Raw genomic sequence first — 23,864 nt, forward strand, 5'->3', positions numbered from 1 at the left:
ATAGAATACTTCCCACGCATTCCTCGCGTGTCGTAGAAGGCGACTAGAGGGGACGGGAGCGGGGGGCCAGAAATCCTCCCCTCCTTGTATTTTTAACTTTCTAAAATGGGAAACAGAAGAAGGAGTCACGCGGGGAGTGCTCATCCTCCTTGAAGGCTCAGACTGGGGTGTCTAAATGTGTGTGGATGTAACCAAGATGTGAAAAAAGGAGAGATAGGTAGTATGTTTGAGGAAAGGAACCTGGATGTTTTGGCTCTGAGTGAAACGAAGCTTAAGGGTAAAGGGAAAGAGTGGTTTGGGAATGTCTTGGGAGTAAAGTCAGGGGTTAGTGAGAGGACAAGAGCAAGGGAAGGAGTAGCAGTACTCCTGAAACAGGAGTTGTGGGAGTATGTGATGGAATGTAAGAAAGTAAATTCTCGATTAATATGGGTAAAACTGAAAGTTGATGGAGAGAGATGGGTGATTATTGGTGCATATGCACCTGGGCATGAGAAGAAAGATCATGAGAGGCAAGTGTTTTGGGAGCAGCTGAATGAGTGTGTTAGTGGTTTTGATGCTCGAGACCAGGTTATAGTGATGGGTGATTTGAATGCAAAGGTGAGTAATGTGGCAGTTGAGGGAATAATTGGTATACATGGGGTGTTCAGTGTTGTAAATGGAAATGGTGAAGAGCTTGTAGATTTATGTGCTGAAAAAGGACTGGTGATTGGGAATACCTGGTTTAAAAAGCGAGATATACATAAGTATACATATGTAAGTAGGAGAGATGGCCAGAGGGCGTTATTGGATTATGTGTTAATTGACAGGCATGCGAAAGAGAGACTTTTGGATGTTAATGTGCTGAGAGGTGCAACTGGAGGTTTGTAGATTTGTGTGAAGATTTGTATGGGTTTTCAGAAAAGAAGAGTGAATGTTGGGGTGAAGAGGGTGGTGAGAGTAAGTGAGCTTGGGAAGGAGACTTGTGTGAGGAAGTACCAGGAGAGACTGAGTACAGAATGGAAAAAGTTGAGAACAATGGAAGTAAGGGGAGTGGGGGAGGAATGGGATGTATTTAGGGAATCAGTGATGGATTGCACAAAAGATGCTTGTGGCATGAGAAGAGTGGGAGGTGGGTTGATTAGAAAGGGTAGTGGGTGGTGGGACGAAGAAGTAAGATTATTAGTGAAAGAGAAGAGAGAGGCATTTGGACGATTTTTGCAGGGAAAAAATGCAATTGAGTGGGAGATGTATAAAAGAAAGAGACAGGAGGTCAAGAGAAAGGTGCAAGAGGTGAAAAAGAGGGCAAATGAGAGTTGGGGTAAGAGAGTATCATTAAATTTTAGGGAGAATAAAAAGATGTTCTGGAAGGAGGTAAATAAAGTGCGTAAGACAAGGGAGCAAATGGGAACTTCAGTGAAGGGCGCAAATGGGGAGGTGATAACAAGTAGTGGTGATGTGAGAAGGAGATGGAGTGAGTATTTTGAAGGTTTGTCGAATGTGTTTGATGATAGAGTGGCAGATATAGGGTGTTTTGGTCGAGGTGGTGTGCAAAGTGAGAGGGTTAGGGAAAATGATTTGGTAACAGAGAAGAAGTAGTAAAAGCTTTGCAGAAGATGAAAGCCGGCAAGGCAGCAGGTTTGGATGGTATTGCAGTGGAATCTATTAAAAAAGGGGGTGACTGTATTATTGACTGGTTGGTAAGGTTATTTAATGTATGTATGACTCATGGTGAGGTACCTGAGGATTGGCGGAATGCGTGCATAGTGCCATTGTACAAAGGCAAAGGGGATAAGAGTGAGTGCTCAAATTACAGAGGTATAAGTTTGTTGAGTATTCCTGGTAAATTATATGGGAGGGTATTGATTGAGAGGGTGAAGGCATGTACAGAGCATCAGATTGGGGAAGAGCAGTGTGGTTTCAGAAGTGGTAGAGGATGTGTGGATCAGGTGTTTGCTTTGAAGAATGTATGTGAGAAATACTTAGAAAAGCAAATGGATTTGTATGTAGCAGTTATGGATCTGGAGAAGGCATATGATAGAGTTGATAGAGATGCTCTGTGGAAGGTATTAAGAATATATGGTGTGGGAGGCAAGTTGTTAGAAGCAGTGAAAAGTCTTTATCGAGGATGTAAGGCATGTGTACGTGTAGGAAGAGAGGAAAGTGATTGGTTCTCAGTGAATGTAGGTTTGCGGCAGGGGTGTGTGATGTCTCCATGGTTGTTTAATTTGTTTATGGATGGGGTTGTTAGGGAGGTGAATGCAAGAGTTTTGGAAAGAGGGGCAAGTATGAAGTCTGTTGGGGATGAGAGAGCTTGGGAAGTGAGTCAGTTGTTGTTCGCTGATGATACAGCGCTGGTGGCTGATTCATGTGAGAAACTGCAGAAGCTGGTGACTGAGTTTGGTAAAGTGTGTGAAAGAAGAAAGTTAAGAGTTACTGTGAATAAGAGCAAGGTAATTAGGTACAGTAGGGTTGAGGGTCGAGTCAATTGGGAGGTAAGTTTGAATGGAGAAAAACTGGAGGAAGTAAAGTGTTTTAGATATCTGGGAGTGGATCTGGCAGCGGATGGAACCATGGAAGCGGAAGTGGATCATAGGGTGGGGGAGGGGGCGAAAATTCTGGGAGCCTTGAAGAATGTGTGGAAGTCGAGAACATAATCTCGGAAAGCAAAAATGGGTATGTTTGAAGGAATAGTGGCTCCAACAATGTTGTATGGTTGCGAGGCGTGGGCTATGGATAGAGTTGTGCGCAGGAGGATGGATGTGCTGGAAATGAGATGTTTGAGGACAATGTGTAGTGTGAGTTGGTTTGATCGAGTAAGTAACGTAAGGGTAAGAGAGATGTGTGGAAATAAAAAGAGCGTGGTTGAGAGAGCAGAAGAGGGTGTTTTGAAATGGTTTGGGCACATGGAGAGAATGAGTGAGGAAAGATTGACCAAGAGGATATATGTGTCGGAGGTGGAGGGAACGAGGAGAAGTGGGAGACCAAATTGGAGGTGGAAAGATGGAGTGAAAAAGATTTTGTGTGATCGGGGCCTGAACATGCAGGAGGGTGAAAGGAGGGCAAGGAATAGAGTGAATTGGATCGATGTGGTATACCAGGGTTGACGTGCTATCAGTGGATTGAATCAGGGCATGTGAAGCGTCTGGGGTAAACCATGGAAAGCTGTGTAGGTATGTATATTTGCGTGTGTGGATGTATGTATATACATGTGTATGGGGGTGGGTTGGGCCATTTCTTTCGTCTGTTTCCTTGCACTACCTCGCAAACGCGGGAGACAGCGACAAAGCAAAAAAAAAAAAAAAAAAATTATGTTAGATGAGATAAAAACTTTGGCGAAGACATGCACAGCAGTCACTGCACTGCATAGTGTGGGCCTCAGCAATGGTGAAACTATTAGGTGGGTTAGTGTGTCCAAGCGCACACATTGCTTTGGACTGGATGCATCCATATCAGATAGGTTAAACTGTGTTCTAGCAGCAGGGGGTTCATACACTAACTGTTACCAGAATTAAAAGTAAAATAACTTCTGGTGAAACATGTTTACCTCTCCTATTAAGCAGTTGAACACCCTGGATGATGACCAGTTAACCCTTATTATAACATATCTAATAATCCGTGAATGCAAGTCTCTTGGTAGCAAGAATAGATACTACTGTTGTGTTACTGTGATCACTGCTGTAGTGGTTGATTTGTATTGTGAAGCATAATTTTGATCACAATCTTATAAATGTATCTATTCCAATGGTACCTTTTCCTCCAGCAGCCTCTTCTTAGCATAAATACTGGCTCCTCAACAAAGCTAACTGGAATAACTTATGTAAATTCTTTTCTGACTTTTGTGGGGTAAATCACCACCTCCAATGTGGTGATGCTTCTGTCTCTTCCAGATGCATAGCAGAGGTTATTCTTGCAGGAATGGAAGCATTTATTCCCTCTTCATCCAATCCATGGTTCAACCATTCCTGTTCTGAGGCCATTAAGGCAAGGGATCAAGCTTATCAGGCTTTGAAAAATTCTCCTTCCCCTTGCTCCGATTCAGCTTTTATCACTTCCTGTAATCACTGCAAGCATGTTATCCTTGAGGTGAAGCTTTCGCTTATTGAAAGGAAGTCTGATAACTTCTCCTTTTTATCCACTGATAGGTCTTTCTGGTCTTTAGCTAAGGGCATCTCTAACAACCTCTGTCGCTTTTCCCTACGCTTTTCCACTCTGATGGTAGTATATCTGTCTTTCCTGTAGACAAAGCAACTCTCTTTGGTTCCTGTTTTTCCTCTAACTCCACCTTGGATGACTAATATTCCTTCAACCCTATGATGCTCGTCTTACCAATCCTATGCCTTTTTCCATGATATCTTTTCAGACTGTTTGAATAGTGCTTCTTTCTCTGGAGATGAGCAAAACTTATGGTCCTGATGGCATCCATTCCCATTTACTGAAAGAGTGTGCCTCTGAACTTGCACTTGTACTTGCTTGTCTGTTACCTTTATATTTAAAAACCAAAACTTTTCCTTTTCCATCAAAGCACACATTGATACATCCCATCCCTAAGAAGTGTAAACTTTCTGACTCCTCTCACTATTGACCTATTGTTTTGACAAACATTTCCAAAGTCTTTGAGCCCCTACTCAACTCCCATATCCTTAAACACCTGAAAATCTCAGTCTTCTCTTTGATTGCCGGTATGGCTTTCATAAGGCAAGATCCACTGGTGATATTCTTTCCTTTATTACAAATGTCTGGTCATCATCCCTAAAAGATTTTGGGGAGTCTTGTGTAGTTGCCTATGACATATCTATGGCTTTCAACAGGATGTCAGGGCCTCATCTCTAAGCTCCCCTCTCTTATTTTCCTCCTTCATATCTAGCTTCCTCTCAGGCCGATATATTTCTATGGTTGTTGATGGATCAGCCTCCCCTTTTCTCTGTCAACAGTGGTGTTCCTCAAGGTTCTGTCTTGTCTCCTACACTTTTTCTCCTATTTTTCAACAATTTCTTCCCCTCCACAAATAATCCAATGCATTCATATGCTGACAACTCAACACAGCATTCATCCACATCCTTCAGTTGTGCTCCCTCTTCTCTCACTCGATCTGCATCTCATCTTGGCAAATCTTCATCAATAAACCTAGACTTGGACAGGATATTGCAGTAGGGTACACAGAATCTTGTTAAGTTTAAGGCCTTCAAGACCCAGTTTCTACCCATCCCTCTTTTGAAAACTCCTCACAACTCTCATCTCTTTTTTGATGATTCTGTAATTCCACCTCGTGACTCCATGAATTTCTTTGGTATTACTATACATCCACTCTTTCTTGGAAACCCCCTATTACAGGAATAGCTAAATCTGCCTCTAAGAAACTTGATATCCTGTTTAGATGTCAAAACTTCTTCTCTTCTGAACAGCTGCTCCATTTATACAAGGGATTGATTTGTCCTTTTATGGAGTACTGCTCTCTCATTTGGGGTGGTTGTAGCTCTACATCCTTACTTGACAAAGTTGAGTCGAAAGCAGTCTGCCTTATAAACTGTCCCAGGCAAACTTCCAAACTTGACCCCCTTGCCCTATCCCACAATGTTGGTTCACTTTCTATTCTCCTTTAGGCATTACTTTGGTCTTGCCCCTGAGAGCTGACTCCTTGTGTGCCCACGCCATTAGCTAGACCCCACAATACTCGCTAAGCTACTACGTCACATTATTTTTGTGCGGCCATCAGCAACTCAAGGGTGGGCCTTTTTGATATCTGCTTCTTTGGAACTCCCTTCCTTCTCATGTTTTTCCCAGTAACTTTGACCTGACTCATTTCAAAAGACAGGTTTTTCACTTTCTCAAAAATTCGTAAATACTTTTCGTTATTTTTTTTTCTGTTTCATAATTCTCTCAATATTGCAATTAAGGCCCGGCCTTGTTGTGGACTTTTGTCTGTGACTGGAGCCTTAAAGAAAAGTTGATGTAAAGCCACTGTGAAATGGTATACCAATCACAAACTACAGAGTACCTGGCAACTCAACAGGCCAGATATACCAACCGTGTGCCATACCTCAGGAGTTTTTTCAAAATTCTTGTGCAGTATTAAGGTTCCAAATGAATTTTTATTGGGTGTACAAGAATGGTTGAATAACAATGAAAAGTTTGTGAAGGATTTAAAAATGAAGTTTGCTGGTGTATTTAAGGAAGTTTTGGGCACCTACACTGAAAGGAAGACCAAAATTTATGTAGATGTAATATAAAGCCAGAATTTTGTAAGGCTTGCCTACTGCCCTTTTCTTTCCCACTAGTGGCTAGTGGCAAACAGAACACTCCCACCATTGGCATGTTCAGATTGGGCCACTCCAATAGTGGTTGTGTCTGAGCCATCCTTACAAGTTAGAGTTTGTGGAGACTTTAGACTGTAAACCCAGTGGCTGAGAACACTCCCATTTCCAAAAGTAAATGACTTACTGACCAGTTTGGTAGGAGGTAAGTCATTCTCAAAACTGGATTTGAGATGGCCGTTAGTAGATGAAGAGTCAAAGAAGTGTTGTGTGATAAACACACACAGAGGGTTGCTCAAGTATAACAGATTACCCTGTGAGATCAAGAGTGCTCTTGGGATTTTTCCAAGCGAAGTGTACAATTTATTGAGAGATATTCCACACACAGTTGTATATTTAGATGATATTTTGATCACTGGAAGTACTGAAGCAGAACATAGGGCAAACTTGACCAAGGTGGTAGAGAGATTAAATCAAAAAGGTTTGAAGCTGCATTTTAACAAATGTGAGTTTTCCAAAACATTGTCAGTTATTTAGAACACAAAATTGATTCATGGGGCATTCATGTATTAGAAAGTAAAGTAAAAGTAATTGTGGATGCACCCATACCATTAGATGTGCAAACATTGCTATCATTTTTGAGAGGTATAAATTTTTGTGGTAAAATCCTCAGGAACCTCTCTTCACTACTTGTGCCATTGTATTTGTTGTTAAGGAAGGGGGTGCGATAGCAGTGATTGCAACCATGAGAAGCTGCATTTAAGAAAGCAAAGCAGATGTTATTGTCTAGTGAGGTTTTGGTACATTATGATCCAGTTAGGCCCCCTGTTTTGTCATGTGATACATAACTGTATGGTGTAGGGGCAGTGCTAGCATACCAAAGTGAAGATGTCTCTGAACAGCCTATAGCTTTCGCTTCATGCTCACTGATTAATACTGAGAAAAATTATGCATAAATTGACAAAGAGAGTTTGGCATTTGTGTTTGGGGTGCACTGTTTTCATAATTATTCATATGGAAGATCATTCACATTAGTCATAGACTACAAGCCCATAGTGTCACTCTTACATGTAAGAAAACAAGACATTACCCAGTATGGTTAGTAAGAGGATACAACATAGGGCCATCTCACTTGCTGCTTATGATCATTAGTTGGAATTTACAAATGGTCATGGCAGTGAAAATGCCGACCTTTTGAATAGGTTACCATTAGCAGAGAAACAAGCATCAGTACCACTCCCCACAGATACCATATTGTTGTTAGAGCACATTGAAGGGTCACCAGTTGTAGCTAACCACATCAGAAAATGGACAGCACATGACCCAGTATATGATAAAATTTTGTCTTTTTATCAAGAATGGTTGGTCAAAAGCTGCTTAGTTCCCAGAGTTTAGGTAATTTTACATGCATAGAGATGAACTTATTCCAGATGAAGGTTGCACGATATGGTTCATCCAGGTGGACAGCAGTGTATTAAGAGAACTCCATGAGTCTCGTTCAGGTATCTTCAGAATGAAGGGGATTGCTAGATCGTATGTTTGGTGGCCAAATTTAGATAGGGATATTGAACAAGTGTTTGAAACTTGTGGGATTTGTCACGTGAGTAGAAATAATCTGTGTTGCACCCCTTCATGTGTGGCCGTACCCTGACAAGCCATAGGAGAGAGTACATTTAGAATTTGCAGGACTGTTTATGGGGCATGTGTATTTGGTCCTCGTTGATGCATATTCAAAATGGTTAGAGGGAAGAATTATGAATGGTAAATCAGCACTTGCAACCATAGCTGAATGAAGGAATGCTTTCACCCCTCATGGAATGCCCTCAGTATTAGGTAGTGATAGTGGGAGCCAGTTTTCCAGTTATGAATTTGGCTAATTCATGCAGACAAATGGGACAGACTGTGATACTTGTGCTCCTTTTCACCCTAGCTCTAATGGAATGAATGAAAGAACTGTGCAAACATTTAGAAATGGGCTAGATTTAGAATACAAGAAAAATAGACATCAAAACAATGTTATCCAGGTTCTTATTCAGATATAAATGTTCACCGCAGTCTGTAACTGAGGGTACGCCAACAAATTGCTAGAGGGAAGAATTATGAATGGTAAATCAGCACTTGTAACTATAGCTGAATGAAGGAATGTTTTTACCCCTCATGGAATGCCCTCAGTATTAGTTAGTGATAGTGGAAGCCAGTTTACCATCATGAATTTGGCTAATTTATGCAGACAATTGGGACTGACTGTGATACTTGTGCTCCTTTTCACCCTAGATCTAATGTAATGAATGAAAGAACTATTCAGACATTTAGAAATGGGCTAAATTTAGAATATAAGAAAAGTAGACATCGAAATAATGTTATCCAGGTTCTTATTCAGTTATAGATGGTCACCACAGTCTGTAACTGAGGGTAGCCCAGCAGATTTGCTAATGGGTAGAAATCTAAAAGGACCCCTTACCTTCTGAGACCAAACTTAAAAAAGAAAGGGTAAAAAGGAAATATGATAAAAAATATCATGATAAGAGCAGACCTTTGAGGGAAATTAGGGTAAGTGATGAAGTGTTTGTGGAGAATTATAGTGGTAGGGGAGCTCATTAGGTACCAGGAGTGGAGGTAATGATCTCGGTCATTTAGGATAGAACTGTGTAATAAAAGAGTTGTCTGGAGACAAATTTACAAAGCAGGGAGCTGTGGGAGAAGTAATCATACTGGAGTGGGGTGAAGACAGTATGAGTGACTCACAGCAGGATGCAGGACAAATGAGTTGTGGGCAAGTTGTGATTCAGGAACCTAACAGAACACTTGAATATCAAAGAGAGGTTAATGTCAGTTTTCCAAGCCAGAGTCTAAAAGATGCAGGGAGTGACCTTGAAGCAAGTTTACCCTGCATGATTCTTTCAGGATTATTATTGTTATTATTATTATTATTATTATTATTATTATTGTGGTTCCAACAATGTTATATGGTTGCAAGGCGTGTGCTATAGATAGAGTTGTGTGGAGGAGGGTGGATGTGGTTTGATAGAGTAAGTAATGAAAGGGTAAGAGAGATGTGTGGTAATAAAAAGAGTGTGGTTGAGAGAGCAGAAGAGGGTGTTTTGAAATGGTTTGGTCACATGGAGAGAATGAGTGAGGAAAGATTGACCAAGAGGATATATGTGTCGGAGGTGGAGGGAACGAGGAGAAGTGGGAGACCAAATTGGAGGTGGAAAGATGGAGTGAAAAAGATTTTGAGTGATCGGGGCCTGAACATGCAAGAGGGTGAAAGGCGGGCAAGGAATAGAGTGAATTGGATCGATGTGGTATACCGGGGTTGACGTGCTGTCAGTGGATTGAATCAGGGCATGTGAAGCGTCTGGGGTAAACCATGGAAAGCTGTGTTGGGCCTGGATGTGGAAAGGGAGCTGTGGTTTCGGGCATTATTGCATGACAGCTAGAGACTGAGTGTGAACAAATGAGGCCTTTGTTGTCTTTTTCTAGCGCTACCCTGCACACATGAAGGGGGAGGGGGATGGTATTCCTTGTGTGGCGGTGTGGCGATGGGGATGAATAAAGGCAGACAGTGTGAATTGTGTGCATGGGTATATATGTATGTGTCTGTGTGTGTATATATATGTGTACATTGAGATGTATAGGTATGTATATTTGCGTGTGTGGACGTGTGTGTATATACATGTGTATGGGGGTGGGTTGGGCCATTTCTTTCGTCTGTTTCCTTGCGCTACCTCGCAAATGCGGGAGACAGCGACAAAGCAAATAATAAAATTATAATTATTATTGTTATTATTTATATTTCATTTATTTTTATTTATTTTGCTTTGTTGCTGTATATCATTATTATATTCATTATACTTAACTGCCATCTATCGCATTAGCGAGATAGTGCAAGGAAACAGATGAGGAATGGCCCAACCCACCCATATACATGTATGTACATAAGCGCCCACACACGCACATATATACACATATACATTTCAATGTATATATACATATACATGCACAGAGATTTTTATTATTTTCTATTATACTTTGTCGCTGTCTCCTGCGTTAGCGAGGTAGCACAAGGAAACAGACGAAAGAATGGCCCAACCCTCCTACATACACATGTATATACATACACGTCCACACACGCACGTATACATACCTATACATCTCATCGTATACATATATATACACACACAGACATATACATATATACTTTCTTTCATACTATTTGGCATTTCCCGCATTAGCGAGGAAGCGTTTAGAACAGAGGACTGGGGCTTTCAGGGAATATCCTCACCTGGCCCCCTTCTCTGTTCCTTCTTTTGGAAAATTAAAAAAAAAAACGAAAGGGGAGGATTTCCAGCCCCCGCTTCCTCCCCTTTTAGTCGCTTTCTACGACATGCAGGGAATACGTGGGAAGTATTCTTTCTCCCCTATTCCCAGGGATGATATACATATATACACATGCACATAATTCATACTGTCTGCCCTTATTCATTCCCGTCGCCACCCCTCTACACATGAAATAACAACCCCCTTCCCCAGCATGTGCGTGAGGTAACACTAGGAAAAGACAACAAAGGCCATATTCGTTCACACTCAGTCTTTAGCTTTCATGTATAATGCACCAAAACCACAGCTCCCTTTCCACATCCAGGCCCCACAGAACTTTCCATGGTTTACCCCAGACGCTTCACACGCCCTGGTTCAATCCATTGACAGCACGTTGACCCCAGAATACCATATCGCTCCAATTCACTCTATTCCTTGCACACCTTTCACCCTCCTGCATGTTCAGGCCCCGATCACTCAAAATCTTTTTCACTCCATCTTTCCATCTCCAATTTGCTCTCCCACTTCTCCTCATTCCCTCCACCTCTGACACATATATCCTCTTTGTCAATCTTTCCTCACTCATTCTCTCCATGTGACCAAACCATTTCAAAACACCCTCTTCTGCTCTCTCAACCACACTCTTTTTATTACCACACATCTCTCTTACCCTTTCATTACTTACTCGATCAAACCACCTCACACCACATATTGTCCTCAAACATCTCATTTCCAGCACATCCACCCTCCTCCATACAAATCTATCTATAGCCCACGCCTCGCAGCAATATATCATTGTTGGAACCACTATTTCTTCAAACATACCTATTTTTGCTTTCCAAGATAACGTTCTCGACTTCCACACATTGTTCAATGCTTCCAGAACTTTCGCCCCCTCCCCCACCCTATGATCCACTTCTGCTTCCATGGTTCCATCCACTGCCAAATCCACTCCCAGATATCTAAAACACTTCACTTCCTCCAGTTTTTCTCCATTCGAACTTACCTCCCAGTTGAATTGTCCCTCAACCCTACTGTACCTAATAACCTTGCTTTTATTCACATTTACTCTCAGCTTTCTTCTTTCACACACTTTACCAAACTCAGTCACCACCTTCTGCAGTTTCTCACCCGAATCAGCCACCAGTGCTGTATCATCAGCGAACAACAACTGACTCACTTCCCAAACTCTCTCACCCACAACAGACTGCATACTTGCCCCTCTTTCCAAAACTCTTGCATTCACCTCCCTAACATCCCCATCCATAAACAAATTAAACAACCATAGAGACATCATGCATCCCTGCCACAAACCAACATTCACTGAGAACCAATCACTTTCCTTTCCTCCTACACGTACACATACCTTACATCCTCGATAAAAACTTTTCACTGCTTCTACCAACTTGCCTCCCACACCATATATTCTTAATACCTTCCACAGATCATCTCTATCAACTTTATCATGTGCCTCTTCCAGATCCATAAATGCTACATACAAATCCATTTGCTTTTCTAAGAATTTCTCACATACATTTTTCAAAGCAAACACCTGATCTACACATCCTCTACCACTTCTGAAACCACACTGCTCTTCCATAATCTGATGCTCTGTACATGCCTTCACCCTCTCAATCAATACCCTCCCATATAATATCACAGGAATACTCAACAAACTTATACCTCTGTAATTTGAGCACTCACTTTTATCCCCTTTACCTTTGTACAATGGCACTATGCACGCATTCCGCCAGTCCTCAGGCACCTCACCATGAGTCATACATGCATTAAATAATCTTACCAACCAGTCAACAATACAGTCACCCCCCTTTTTTGATAAATTCCACTGCAATACCATCCAAACCTGCTGTCTTGCTGGCTTTCATCTTCTGAAAAGCTTTTACTACCTCTTCTCTGTTTACATAATCATTCTCCCTAACCCTCTCACTTTGCACACCACCTTGACCAAAACACCCTATATCTGCCACTCTATCATCAAACACATTCAACAAACCTTCAAAATACTCTTTCCATCTCCTTCTCACATCACCGCTACTTGTTATCACCTCCTCATTAGCCTCCTTCACAGAACTTCCCATTTGTTCCCTTGTCTTACGCTTTTTATTTACCTCCTTCCAAAACATCTTTTTATTCTCCCTAAAATCTAATGATACTCTCTCACCCCAACTCTCATTTGCCCTCTTTTTCACCTCTTGCACCTTTCTCTTGACCTCCTGCCTCTTTCTTTTATACATCTTTGACTCATTTGCATTATTTCCCTGCAAAAATCGTCCAAATGCCTCTCTCTTCTATTTCACTAATAATCTTACTTGTTCATCCCACCACTCACTACCCTTTCTAATCTGCCCACCTCCCACACTTCTCATGCCACAAGCATCTTTTGCGCAAGCCATCACTGCTTCCCTAAATACATCCCATTCCTCCCCCACTCCCCTTACATCCTTTGTTCTCACCTTTTTCCATTCTGTACTCAGTCTCTCCAGGTACTTACTCACACAAGTCTCCTTCCTAAGCTCACTTACTCTCACCATTCTCTTCACTCCAACATTCTCTCTTCTTTTCTGAAAACTTCTACAAATCTACACTTTTGCCTCCACAAGATAATGATCAGACATCCCTCCAGTTGCACCTCTCAGCACATTAACATCCAAAAAATAGCATCCAAAAGTCTCTCTTTCACATGCCAATCAATTAACACATGATCTAATAACGCTCTCTGGCCAACTCTCCTACATGCTGTATATATACTTATGTATATCTCTCTTTTTAAACCAGGTATTCCCAATCACCAGTCCTTTTTCAGCACATAAATCTACAAGCTCTCCACCATTTCCATTTACAACAGTGAACACCCCATGTACACCAATTATTCTCTCAACTGACACATTACTCACCTTTGCATTCAAATCACCCATCACTATAGCCCGGTCTCGTGCATCAAATCTACTAACACACTCACTCAGCTGCTCCCAAAACACTTGCCTCTCATGATCTTTCTTCTCATGCCCAGGTGCGTATGCACCAATAATCACCCATCTCTCTCCATCCACTTTCAGTTTTACCCATATCAATCCAGAGTTTACTTTCTTACACTCTATCACATACTCCACCACTCCTGTTTCAAGAGTATTGCTATGCCTTCCCTTGCTCTTTTCCTCTCACTAACCCCTGATGTTACTCCCAAGACATTCCGAAACCACTCTTCCCCTTTACCCTTGAGCTTCGTTTCACTCAGAGCCAAAATATCCAGGTTCCTTTCCTCAAACACACTACCTATCTCTCCTTTTTTCTCATCTTGGTTACATCCACACACATTTAGACACCCCAGTCTGAGCCTTCGAGGAGAATGAGCACTCCCTGCGTGACTCCTTCTTCTGTTTCCCCTTTAATAAAGTTAAAATACAAGGAGGGGAGGTCTCTAGCCCTCCGCTCCCATCCCCTTTATTCGCCTTCTATGACACGTGAGGAATGCGTGTCATACAATTTATTACATGACAGCTAGAGACTGAGCACTACCTCACACACATGAGGGGGAAGGGGGTTGTTATTCCATGTGTGGCACGATGGGAATGTACATGTGTATATATGTATATGTCTGTGTGTGTATATATATGTATACATTGAGATGTATAGGTATATGTATTTGCATGTGTGGACATGTATGTATATACATGTGTATGTGGGTGGGTTAGGCCATTCTTTCGTCTGTTTCCTTGCGCTACCTCGCTAACGCGGGAGACAGCAACAAAGCAAAATAAAAAAGATACATAGCCATACTTGATGCCTTCATCCATTCCATGTCACTACCCCCACACACGAAATAACACACACACACACAATCACACACACACCCAGTGAGGCAGTGCCAGGAATAGACAAAAAAGGCCGCATTTGTTCACACTCAGTCTCCTGCTGTCATGTGTAATGCACCGAAACCACAGCTCCCTTTCCACATCCAGGCCCCACAGACCTTTCCATGATTTACCCCAGACATTTCACATGCCCTGGTTCAATCTGTTGACAGCACATCGACCCCGGTATACCACATCATTCCAATTCCCTCTATTACTTGCACGCCTTTCACCCTCCTGCATGTTCAGGCCCCAATCACTCAAAATCTTTTTCACTCCATCTTTACTTTGCGTCAATAGAAAATTATGATTAACACTGCAAACGTCTCTCTTCATCAGTTGCTTTATTTATTGTATACATCATATAATGGTTTCATTCTGCCAGGTTCACATGTGTACCCCTTATGATAGTCTGTAGGTGACTCAGGTGAATGATAATTTTTCATACTTGGGTGGTAAAATGTTGGTGAAATATATGGGTAATTGGTGGAATTAAGTAAGTACCAGCTGGGATTTCAAATGATAGTGGAAGACAGAAAACATCATGTGATGTGCAAAACAGCTGCTGCATAACACTTCTTATGATGCTTGGAGCAGTGAAAGAGTTCATGATAGGGACAACATTTGCCATCTTCCCTGTCTTTGGTACAACACCCTCTTCTTGAGACTTACTGAGCAATTTTCAGAGTAGTAAAACAAATGCACATACATAATCCCTCAGTACCATACATGTGGAGAAACATCATCAGAACCATTATCCATGATCGGAACAATGTATTTTAATGAGCCTATTATTGTTTTATAGGAATTTCATTGCTTTCCAAGGCCTCCTCCCTCCCATCTCACAGGTCTTTGAGCTATGTTTTCCCTCATTATAAAAACTTTTCAAATCATCTTTCAGCTTCTCACTTATTTGCTTATCAATCTGTAAGTATTTCCTTCCAAATCCTTTAGTCTGGTTAGGTGCTCCATAACTGACAGTGTCTTCTTGTTGAATTTATGGAGATGTTTTGGATAATTTCTTGCTCTATCCACAATATTCATTTATTCAGTTTCACTGCTCTTCTATCCTTACTTTGCACTGCAGTAGTCATTCTTTTTTTGATATGTGTTTCAAGTACTTACTGGCTATTGTGTCCCTTTTATATATAGTATTAACAATATGCAAACAAACACACATATTGTGAGTCAGTGAGGGAAGAGTGGTATGTTGGATCCAAAGTGCTAGAAATTCATTTCTCACAAGAATTAGAATATTCTGTCTTAAGAGTGATTTATTAGTTAAATGGCAGTGCTTATGAAAGTTATTCATAGTTTGAATACATGGTATGAAATTTCTTAATGGCGATAAAAAAGTCAAAGACCCATTTGCTGGAGAATGAATTACCTAGCAATTTCTTGTGTAGCTATAGCTTTTAAGTGATTCATTGTACCTTCTTATGATTGTTAAGATTTTTAACTTTTGATGACAATTTTGTGTATACAGGGCAAGGGTCTGTGGAAGGTCTGGCATTTGAGGAGAAGGAACGAGACTTATACTGGACTTGCCAGAGTGATGCAACTATAAATCGCATGAGTGTCGACCCATCACGAACGCAGAGGGTTGAAAAGATTGTCCACCTGGAACCTGCTGATAAACCTCGTGGCATTGTTGTGGACAGCTGTGACCTGTATGTAAATATGGCAAGTCAGAGTGAAACTCTAAAGCATATCAGCAATTTAACTTTTCCCTCCTAAGTTTAACCCTTTCACTGCACTGAGCTCTATTTGTGGATGGCTGTGGTATGTTGCGTCAAGCCAAATTTGTAGCTGTAAACCTTCATGTCCTCATTTAAATTCCAAGCTGATGTATGATTCCACATTATCCACAGATGTCACTAGCAGTCTAATAACACAGCTGGATATAAATAGCACCATGCATCACAATCACCCATAAATTATCAAAGAAAGTGTAACTGCATCACCATATTGGGAAGGTAGATTTATGTAGCAATGATAATAGTCATTTTTACAGTGCAAGAAGCAATTTCTCATGGCTTATTTTTCATATATTTTATGAAAATAAGGTTATATTTTCATTTATTCTGTACATAATGTTCTGTCTGTGCAACTGATAGTTAAATATACGAATAAAAGATACATTGAATATGTAAAAGACTTGGGATGTGTGAAACCGTGCCATGTATGAAAACCATAAAGTAACATAATTAGAGTTTGTAGAACAAAATCGCACCTTGAAAAAAACCTGTGATTGTCATACATTTTCATAGGCAAGGAGGATCCTTGCTACCATCCAGGGCATACATTACACCCTCCCTCACCTCCCACATCAATATAGAGGAAATTGTATCAATTTTTTAAGTATTTTTTCAATAATATTTGAAAGATACTCTGTAAAGGGAATTATTTTCTGGAATTTTAGTCTTATTTTTTGCACAAGACAGTTACCATTTGAGAAAAAGTGTGCAATAAATGATTTAAATATCCAGCTGAACTATCGTGCTATTAGGTGTTTATAGAGATCTCTTTCGTCATCAGGAAAATATGGAAAAAATTGTGCTCCTTCATTACCCCTTTATCCATCCTTATGAGTGCATGGCCTTTGACATGAGATCATGAGTATAAGGTGACCTAGTGCAAAGAAGTAGATTGTTGGATGATCTGAGTTGCTTATCAAAGATTTGGTAATGGAGGAAGGAGCAAATTATGAATGTTGCAGGGGGATCATGTACTCTCTCAGACAATGATTAAAAGCTCAAAACAAAAGTGGTTAGCAACAATACATTGTATCTTAATGAACTCACTGGTTTTGGAATCATTTAGATGTTGGATTGAATTATTGTGCTATGATTATTTAAAATTAGCATAAATCTAAGTACGATCTTTGTATAGCAGTAGCTTATCATGAGACCAGTAACCAGTTTCTGTTACATTTTATTCATGATATCTGATAACACTAAAGGGGACGGGAGCAGGGGCTAGAAACCCTCCCCTCCTTGTATTTTAACTTCCTAAAAGGCAAAACAGAAGGAGTCACGCGGGGAATGCTCATCCTCATAGAAGGCACAGATTGGGATGTCTAGATGTGTCTGGATGTAACCAAGATGATTAGTATGTTTGAGGAAAGGAACCTGGATGTTTTGGCTCTGAGTGAAACGAAGCTCAAGGGTAAAGACGAAGAGTGGTTTGGGAATGTTTTGGTAGTAAAGTCAGAGGTTGGTGAGAGGACAAGAGCAAAGGAAGGTGTAGCAATACTCCTGAAACAGGAGTTGTGGGAGTATGTGATGGAGTGTAAGAAAGTAAACTCTAGATTGATATGGGTAAAACTGAAAGTGGATGGAGAGAGATTGGTGATTATTGGTGCCTATGCACCTGGGCTTGAGAAGAAAGATCATGAGAGGCAAGTGTTTTGGGAGCAGCTGAGTGAGTGTGTTAGCAGTTTTGATGCACGAGATTGGGTTATAATGATGGGTGATTTGGATGCAAAGGTGAGTAATGTGGCAGTTAAGGGAATAATTGTGTACATGGGGTGTTCAGTGTTGTAAATGGAAATGGGGAAGAGCTTGTAGATTTATGTGCTGAAAAAGGACTGGTGATTGGGAATACCTGGTTTAAAAAGAGAGATATACTTAAGTATACGTATGTAGGTAGGAGAGATGGCCAGAGAGCGTTATTGGATTAAGTGTTAATTGATAAGCACATGAAAGAGAGGGTTTTGGATGTTAATATGCTGAGAGGTGCAACTAGAGGGATGTCTGATCATTATCTTGTGGAGGCGAAGGTGAAGATTTGTAGGAGTTTTCAGAAAAGAAGAGAAAACGTTGGGGTGAAGAGAGTGGTGAGAGTAAGTGAGCTTGGGAAGGAGACTTGTGTGAGGAAGTGCCGGGAGAGACTGAGTGCAGAATGGAAAAAGGTGAGAGCAAAGGATGTAAGGGGAGCGGGGGAGGAATGGGATGTATTTAGGGAAGCAGTGATGGCTTGCGCAAAAGATGCTTGTGACATGAGAAGCGTGGGAGGTAAGCAGATTAGAAAGGGTAGTGAGTGGTGGGATGAAGAAGTAAGATTATTAGTGAAAGAGAAGAGAGAGGCATTTGAACGAGTTTTGCAGGGAAATAGTGTACATGACTGGGATATGTATAAGAGCCAGGAGATCAAGAGAAAGGTGCAATAGGTGAAAAAGAGGGCAAATGAGAGTTGGGGTGAGAGAGTATCATTAAATTATAGGGAGAATGAAAATAAGTTTTGGAAGGAGGTAAATAAAGTGTGTACGTCAAGAGAACAAATGGGAATATCGGTGAAGGGGGTTAATGGGGAGGTAATAAGTAGTGGTGATGTGAGAAGGAGATGGAGTGAGTATTTTGAGGGTTTGTTGAATGTGTTAGATGATTGAGTGGCAGATATAGGGTGTTTTGGTCGAGGTGGTGTGCGAAGTGAGAGGGTCAGGGAGAATGGTTTGGTAAGCAGAGAAGAGGTAGTGAAAGCTTTGTGGAAGATGAAAGCTGGCAAGGTGGCAGTTTTGGATAGTATTGCAGTGGAATTTATTAAAAAAGGGGGTGAACTGTGTTGTTGACTGTTTGGTGAGGATATTCAATGTGTGTATGGCTCATGGTGAAGTGCCTGAGGACTGGCAGAATGCATTCATAGTGCCATTGTACAAAGACAAAGGGGATAAAGGTGAGTGCTCAAAATACAGAGGTATAAATTAGTTGAGTATTCCTGGGAAATTACATGGGAGAGTATTGATTGACTGGGTCAAGGTATGTACAGAGCATCAGACTGGGGAAGAGCAGTGTGGTTTCAGAAGTGGTAGAGGATGTGTGGATCAGGTGTTTGCTTTGAAAAATGTGTGTGAGAGATACTTAGAAAAACAAATGGATTTGTATGTAGCATTTATGGACCTGGAGAAGGCATATGATAGAGTTCATAGAGATGCTCTGTAGAAGGTATTAAGAGTATATGGTGTGGGAGATAAGTTGATTGAAGCAGTGAAAAGTTTTAATTGAGGATGTAAGGCATGTGTACAAGTAGGAAGAGAGGAAAGTGATTAGTTCCCAGTGAATGTCAGTTTGCAGCAGGGGTGCGTGATGTCTCCATGGTTGATTTATTTGTTTTTGGATGGGGCTGTTAGGGAGGTGAATGCAAGAGTTTTGGAAAGAGGGGCAAGTATGCAGTCTGTTGTGGATGAGAGGGCTTGGGAAGTGAGCCATTTGTTGTTTGCTGATGATACAGCACTGGTGACTGATTCGGATAAGAAACTGCAGAAGCTGGTGACTGAGTTTGGTAAAGTGTGTGAAAGAAGAAAGCTGAGAGTAAATGTGAATAAGAGCAAAGTTATTAGGTTCATTAGGGCTGAGGGACAAGTCAGTTGAGAGGTAAGTTTGAATGGAGAAAAACTGGAGGAAGTGAAGTGTTTTAGATATCTGGGAGTGGATTTGGCAGCAGATGGAGCCATGGAAGCAGAAGTGAATCATAGGGTGGGGGAGAGTGCGAAAGTGTTGGGAGCGTTGAAGAATGTGTGGAAGTCGAGAACATTATCTTGGAAAAGCAAAAATAGGTATGTTTGAAGTGATAGTGGTTCCAACAATGTTATATGGTTGTGAGGCGTGGGCTATAGATAGAGTTGTGAGGAGGAGGGTGGATGTGCTGGAAATGAGATGTTTGAGGACAATATGTGGTGTGAGGTGGTTTGAACGAGTAAGTAATAATAGGGTAAGAGAGATGTGTGGTAATAAAAAGAGTGTGGTTGAGAGAGCAGAAGAGGGTGTTTTGAAATGGTTTGGTCACATGGAGAGAATGAGTGAGGAAAGATTGACCAAGAGGATATATGTGTCAGAGGTGGAGGGAATGAGGAGAAGTGGGAGACCAAATTGGAGGTGGAAAGATGGAGTGAAAAAGATTTTGAGTGATTGGGGCCTGAACATGCAGGAGGGTGAAAGGAGGGCAAGGAATAGAGTGAATTGGATCGATGTGGTATACCAGGGTTGACATGCTGTCAGTGGATTGAATCAAGGCATGTGAAGTGTCTGGGGTAAACCATGGAAAGCTGTGTAGGTGTGTATATTTGGGTGTGTGGACGTATGTATATACATGTGTATGGGGGGGGTTGGGCCATTTCTTTCATCTGTTTCCTTGCGCTACCTCGCGAACGCGGGAGACAGCGACAAAGTATAATAAAAAAAAAATAATAATATATATATATATATATATATATATATATATATATATATATATATATATATATATATATATATAGATATTGCTTTCTCGCTGTCTCCCGCGTTAGTGAGGTAGCACAAGGAAACAGACGAAAGGATGGCCCACCCCACCCACCTACACCTGTATATACATACACATCTACACACGCAAATATACATACCTATACATCTCAATGTATACATATATATATACACACACAGACATATACATATATACACATGTACATGATTCATACTGTCTGCCTTTATTCATTCCCATCGCCACCTTGCCACACATGAAATAACAACCCCCTCCCCCCTCATGTGTGTGAGGTAGCGCCAGGCAAAGACAACAAAGGCCTCATTCATTCACACTCAGTCTCTAGCTGTCATGTAATAATGCACCGAAACCACAGCTTCCTTTCCACATCCAGGCCCCACAGAACTTTCCATGGTTTACCCCAGACGCTTCACATGCCCTGGTTCAATCCATTGACAGCACGTTGACCCCGGTAGACCACATTGTTCCAATTCACTCTATTCCTTGCACGCCTTTCAAGCCTTTACATATTTTATTATATTTTGCTTCGTCGCTGTCTCCCACGCTTGCTGGGTAGCGCAAGGAAACAGACGAAAGAAATGGCCCAACCCACCCCCATACACATGTATATACATACACGTCCACACACGCAAATATACATACCCATACATCTCAATGTACACATATATATACACACACAGACACATACCTATATACACATGCACACAATTCACACTGTCTGCCTTTATTCATTTCCATCGCCACCTCACCACACATGGAATAACATCCCCCTCCCCCCTCATGTGTGAGGTATATATATATATATATATATATATATATATATATATATATATATATATATATATATATATATATATATTTATATATATATATGTACGTTGAGATGTATAGGTATGTATATTTGCATGTGTGGACGTGTATGTATATACATGTGTATGTGGGTGGGAGACAGCGACAAAGCAAAATAAATAAATATCTTCTTTTCATACATATTCGCCATTTCCTGCATTTGTAAAGTAGCGTTAAGAACAGAGGACTGAGCCTGAGAGGAAACGTCCTCACTTGGCCCCTTCTCTGTTCCTCCTTTTGGAAAATGAAAAATGGAAGGGGAGGATTTCCAGCCTCCCACTCCCTCCCCTTTTAGTTGCCTTCGACGATATATTTGTTTTGGTTTGGTTTGGAAATTTCTTAGGGGTAAAGTCTGGGTTTGGTGAGAGGATAAGAGCTAAGGTAGTAGTAGCACTATTCTTGAAACAGGGGTTGTGGGAATAATGTGTAATTAGAATGTAAGGAAGTAAATTCTCGATTAATGGTAAAACTGAAAGTGGGTGGCAAGAGATGGGTGATTATTGGTGCTTATGCACTTGGCCATGAGCAGAAAAGTCATGAGAAGCAGGTGTTTTGGGAACAGCCTAGTGATTATATCAGTAGTTTTGAGGAATGTGACCAAGTATTAATGATAGGAAATTTAAATGTGAAGGTAAGTAATGCGGCAGTTGAGGGCATGATTGATACACATAGGGTATTCAGTGTTATGAATGGAAATGGTGAAGAGCTTAAGGAGTGGTGTGCTGAAAGAATACTGATGACTGGGAATACCTGCTTTAAAAAGAGAGATATGCACAAGTATGCATATATGACTTGGAGTGATGGTCAACAGGCATTATTAGATTAGGCATTAATTGATAGGCATGTAAAAGAGAGACTTAGGATGTAAATGGTCTGTATGGAGCAGGATAGATGTGTAAGAAATGGAATGTTTAAGGACAATGTGTGGTGTGAGGTGGTTTGATCGAATAAGTAAAGTTTGAGGATAATGTATGGTGTGAGGTGGTTTGATCATGTAAGTAATGAAAGGGTAAGAAAGATGTGTGGTAATAAAGAGTGTGGTTGAGAGAGAGCAGAAGATGTATTGAAATGGCTTGGACATATGGAGAGAATGAGTGAGGAAAAGTTGACAAAGAGGATATATGTGTCAGAGGTGTAGGGAACAAGGAGAAGCAGGAGACCAATTTGGAAGTGGAAGGATGGAGTGAAAAAGATTTTGAGCAATTGAGGCCTGAACATACAGGAGGGTGAGAGGTGTGCAAAGAATAGAGTGAATTGGAATGATGTGGTATACTGGGGTCAGCGTGCTGTCAATGGACAGAACCAGTGCATGTGAAGCATCTGGGGTAAACCATAGAAAGGTCCATGTTGCCTGGATGTGGATAGGGTGCTGTGGTGTTTGTGCATTATACATGACAGTTAGGGACTGAGTGTGAACTGCAATCATGTATATAAAAAATATTACTATTCTGAACAAGAGAATAGTGTCACAGAAACAATCATAACAAAGTGTAAAATTTTTAGTTCATTCCTTAATTCTGATATGTTTTATGAATGTGAAATATTTGTTTTGATTATGACATATTATACTTTGTTAGATAATAGATTTGTTTTATGTGTCAAATATGTTTTTATCCTGTTAGTATAAAAGACATTGTTTCTGATTGTTTTTATAAATGTCAAAAGCACATAACACATGGTAACTGTATAATACCGAATAATCTCTCCCCAGCCAGATATATTGGACTAATTGGAATTCAGAAGCACCTTCGATCCAACGGTCTCTTGTGAGTGGAATCCGAGTGGAATCCATCGTGACAACCCAGATCCGGATGCCTAATGGTTTAGCTATTGATCATAAGGCTCAGAAGCTGTACTGGGGAGATGCCAGATTGGACAAAATTGAAAGATGTAACCTGGATGGCTCAGATAGAATGGTAGGGGTGAACATAGTTCATTAATGAATACTTAACATTTTTAATGTGTGATTAATGTGCAGCAATTGGCATTAAAGATATAAAAAAAGGAAAAAAACAAAAACTCCAACTCAGAACCCATATACATATATTTAGTAGGATTTAGCGGGGGGGGGGTAAACTGTTTTTTTGATAACCTCTACAAATCTTCACCTTCACCTCCACAAGATCGTGTTCAAACATCCCTCCAGCTTCCCTTCTCAGTACATTAACATCCAAAAGTCTTTCTTTTACATGCCTACTAATTAACATGTAACCCATAGTGCCCTTTGACCATCTCTTATACTCACATACGTAAACTTATGTATACCTCTCTTTTTTAGCCAGGTATTCTCAATCACCAGTCCCTTTTTAACACACACGTCCACAAGCTCTTCACCATT

The 23,864-nt window shown here is 40.8% G+C and overlaps 1 protein-coding gene across 1 annotated transcript in view; it reads left to right on the plus strand.

The window, feature by feature from the left end:
- Nucleotides 1-23,864, plus strand: part of LRP1 (LDL receptor protein 1) — a 1,167,923-nt gene that overhangs the window by 549,851 nt on the left and 594,208 nt on the right. The window contains exons 35-36 of the mRNA XM_071663699.1: nt 15,909-16,092; nt 23,238-23,442. Of these exons, the coding sequence (XP_071519800.1) occupies nt 15,909-16,092; nt 23,238-23,442 (389 nt within the window). The remainder of the gene's footprint in view (nt 1-15,908; nt 16,093-23,237; nt 23,443-23,864) is intronic.

Source organism: Panulirus ornatus, chromosome 1 (genome assembly GCF_036320965.1).
Source record: "Panulirus ornatus isolate Po-2019 chromosome 1, ASM3632096v1, whole genome shotgun sequence".
Classification (NCBI taxonomy): domain Eukaryota; kingdom Metazoa; phylum Arthropoda; class Malacostraca; order Decapoda; family Palinuridae; genus Panulirus; species Panulirus ornatus.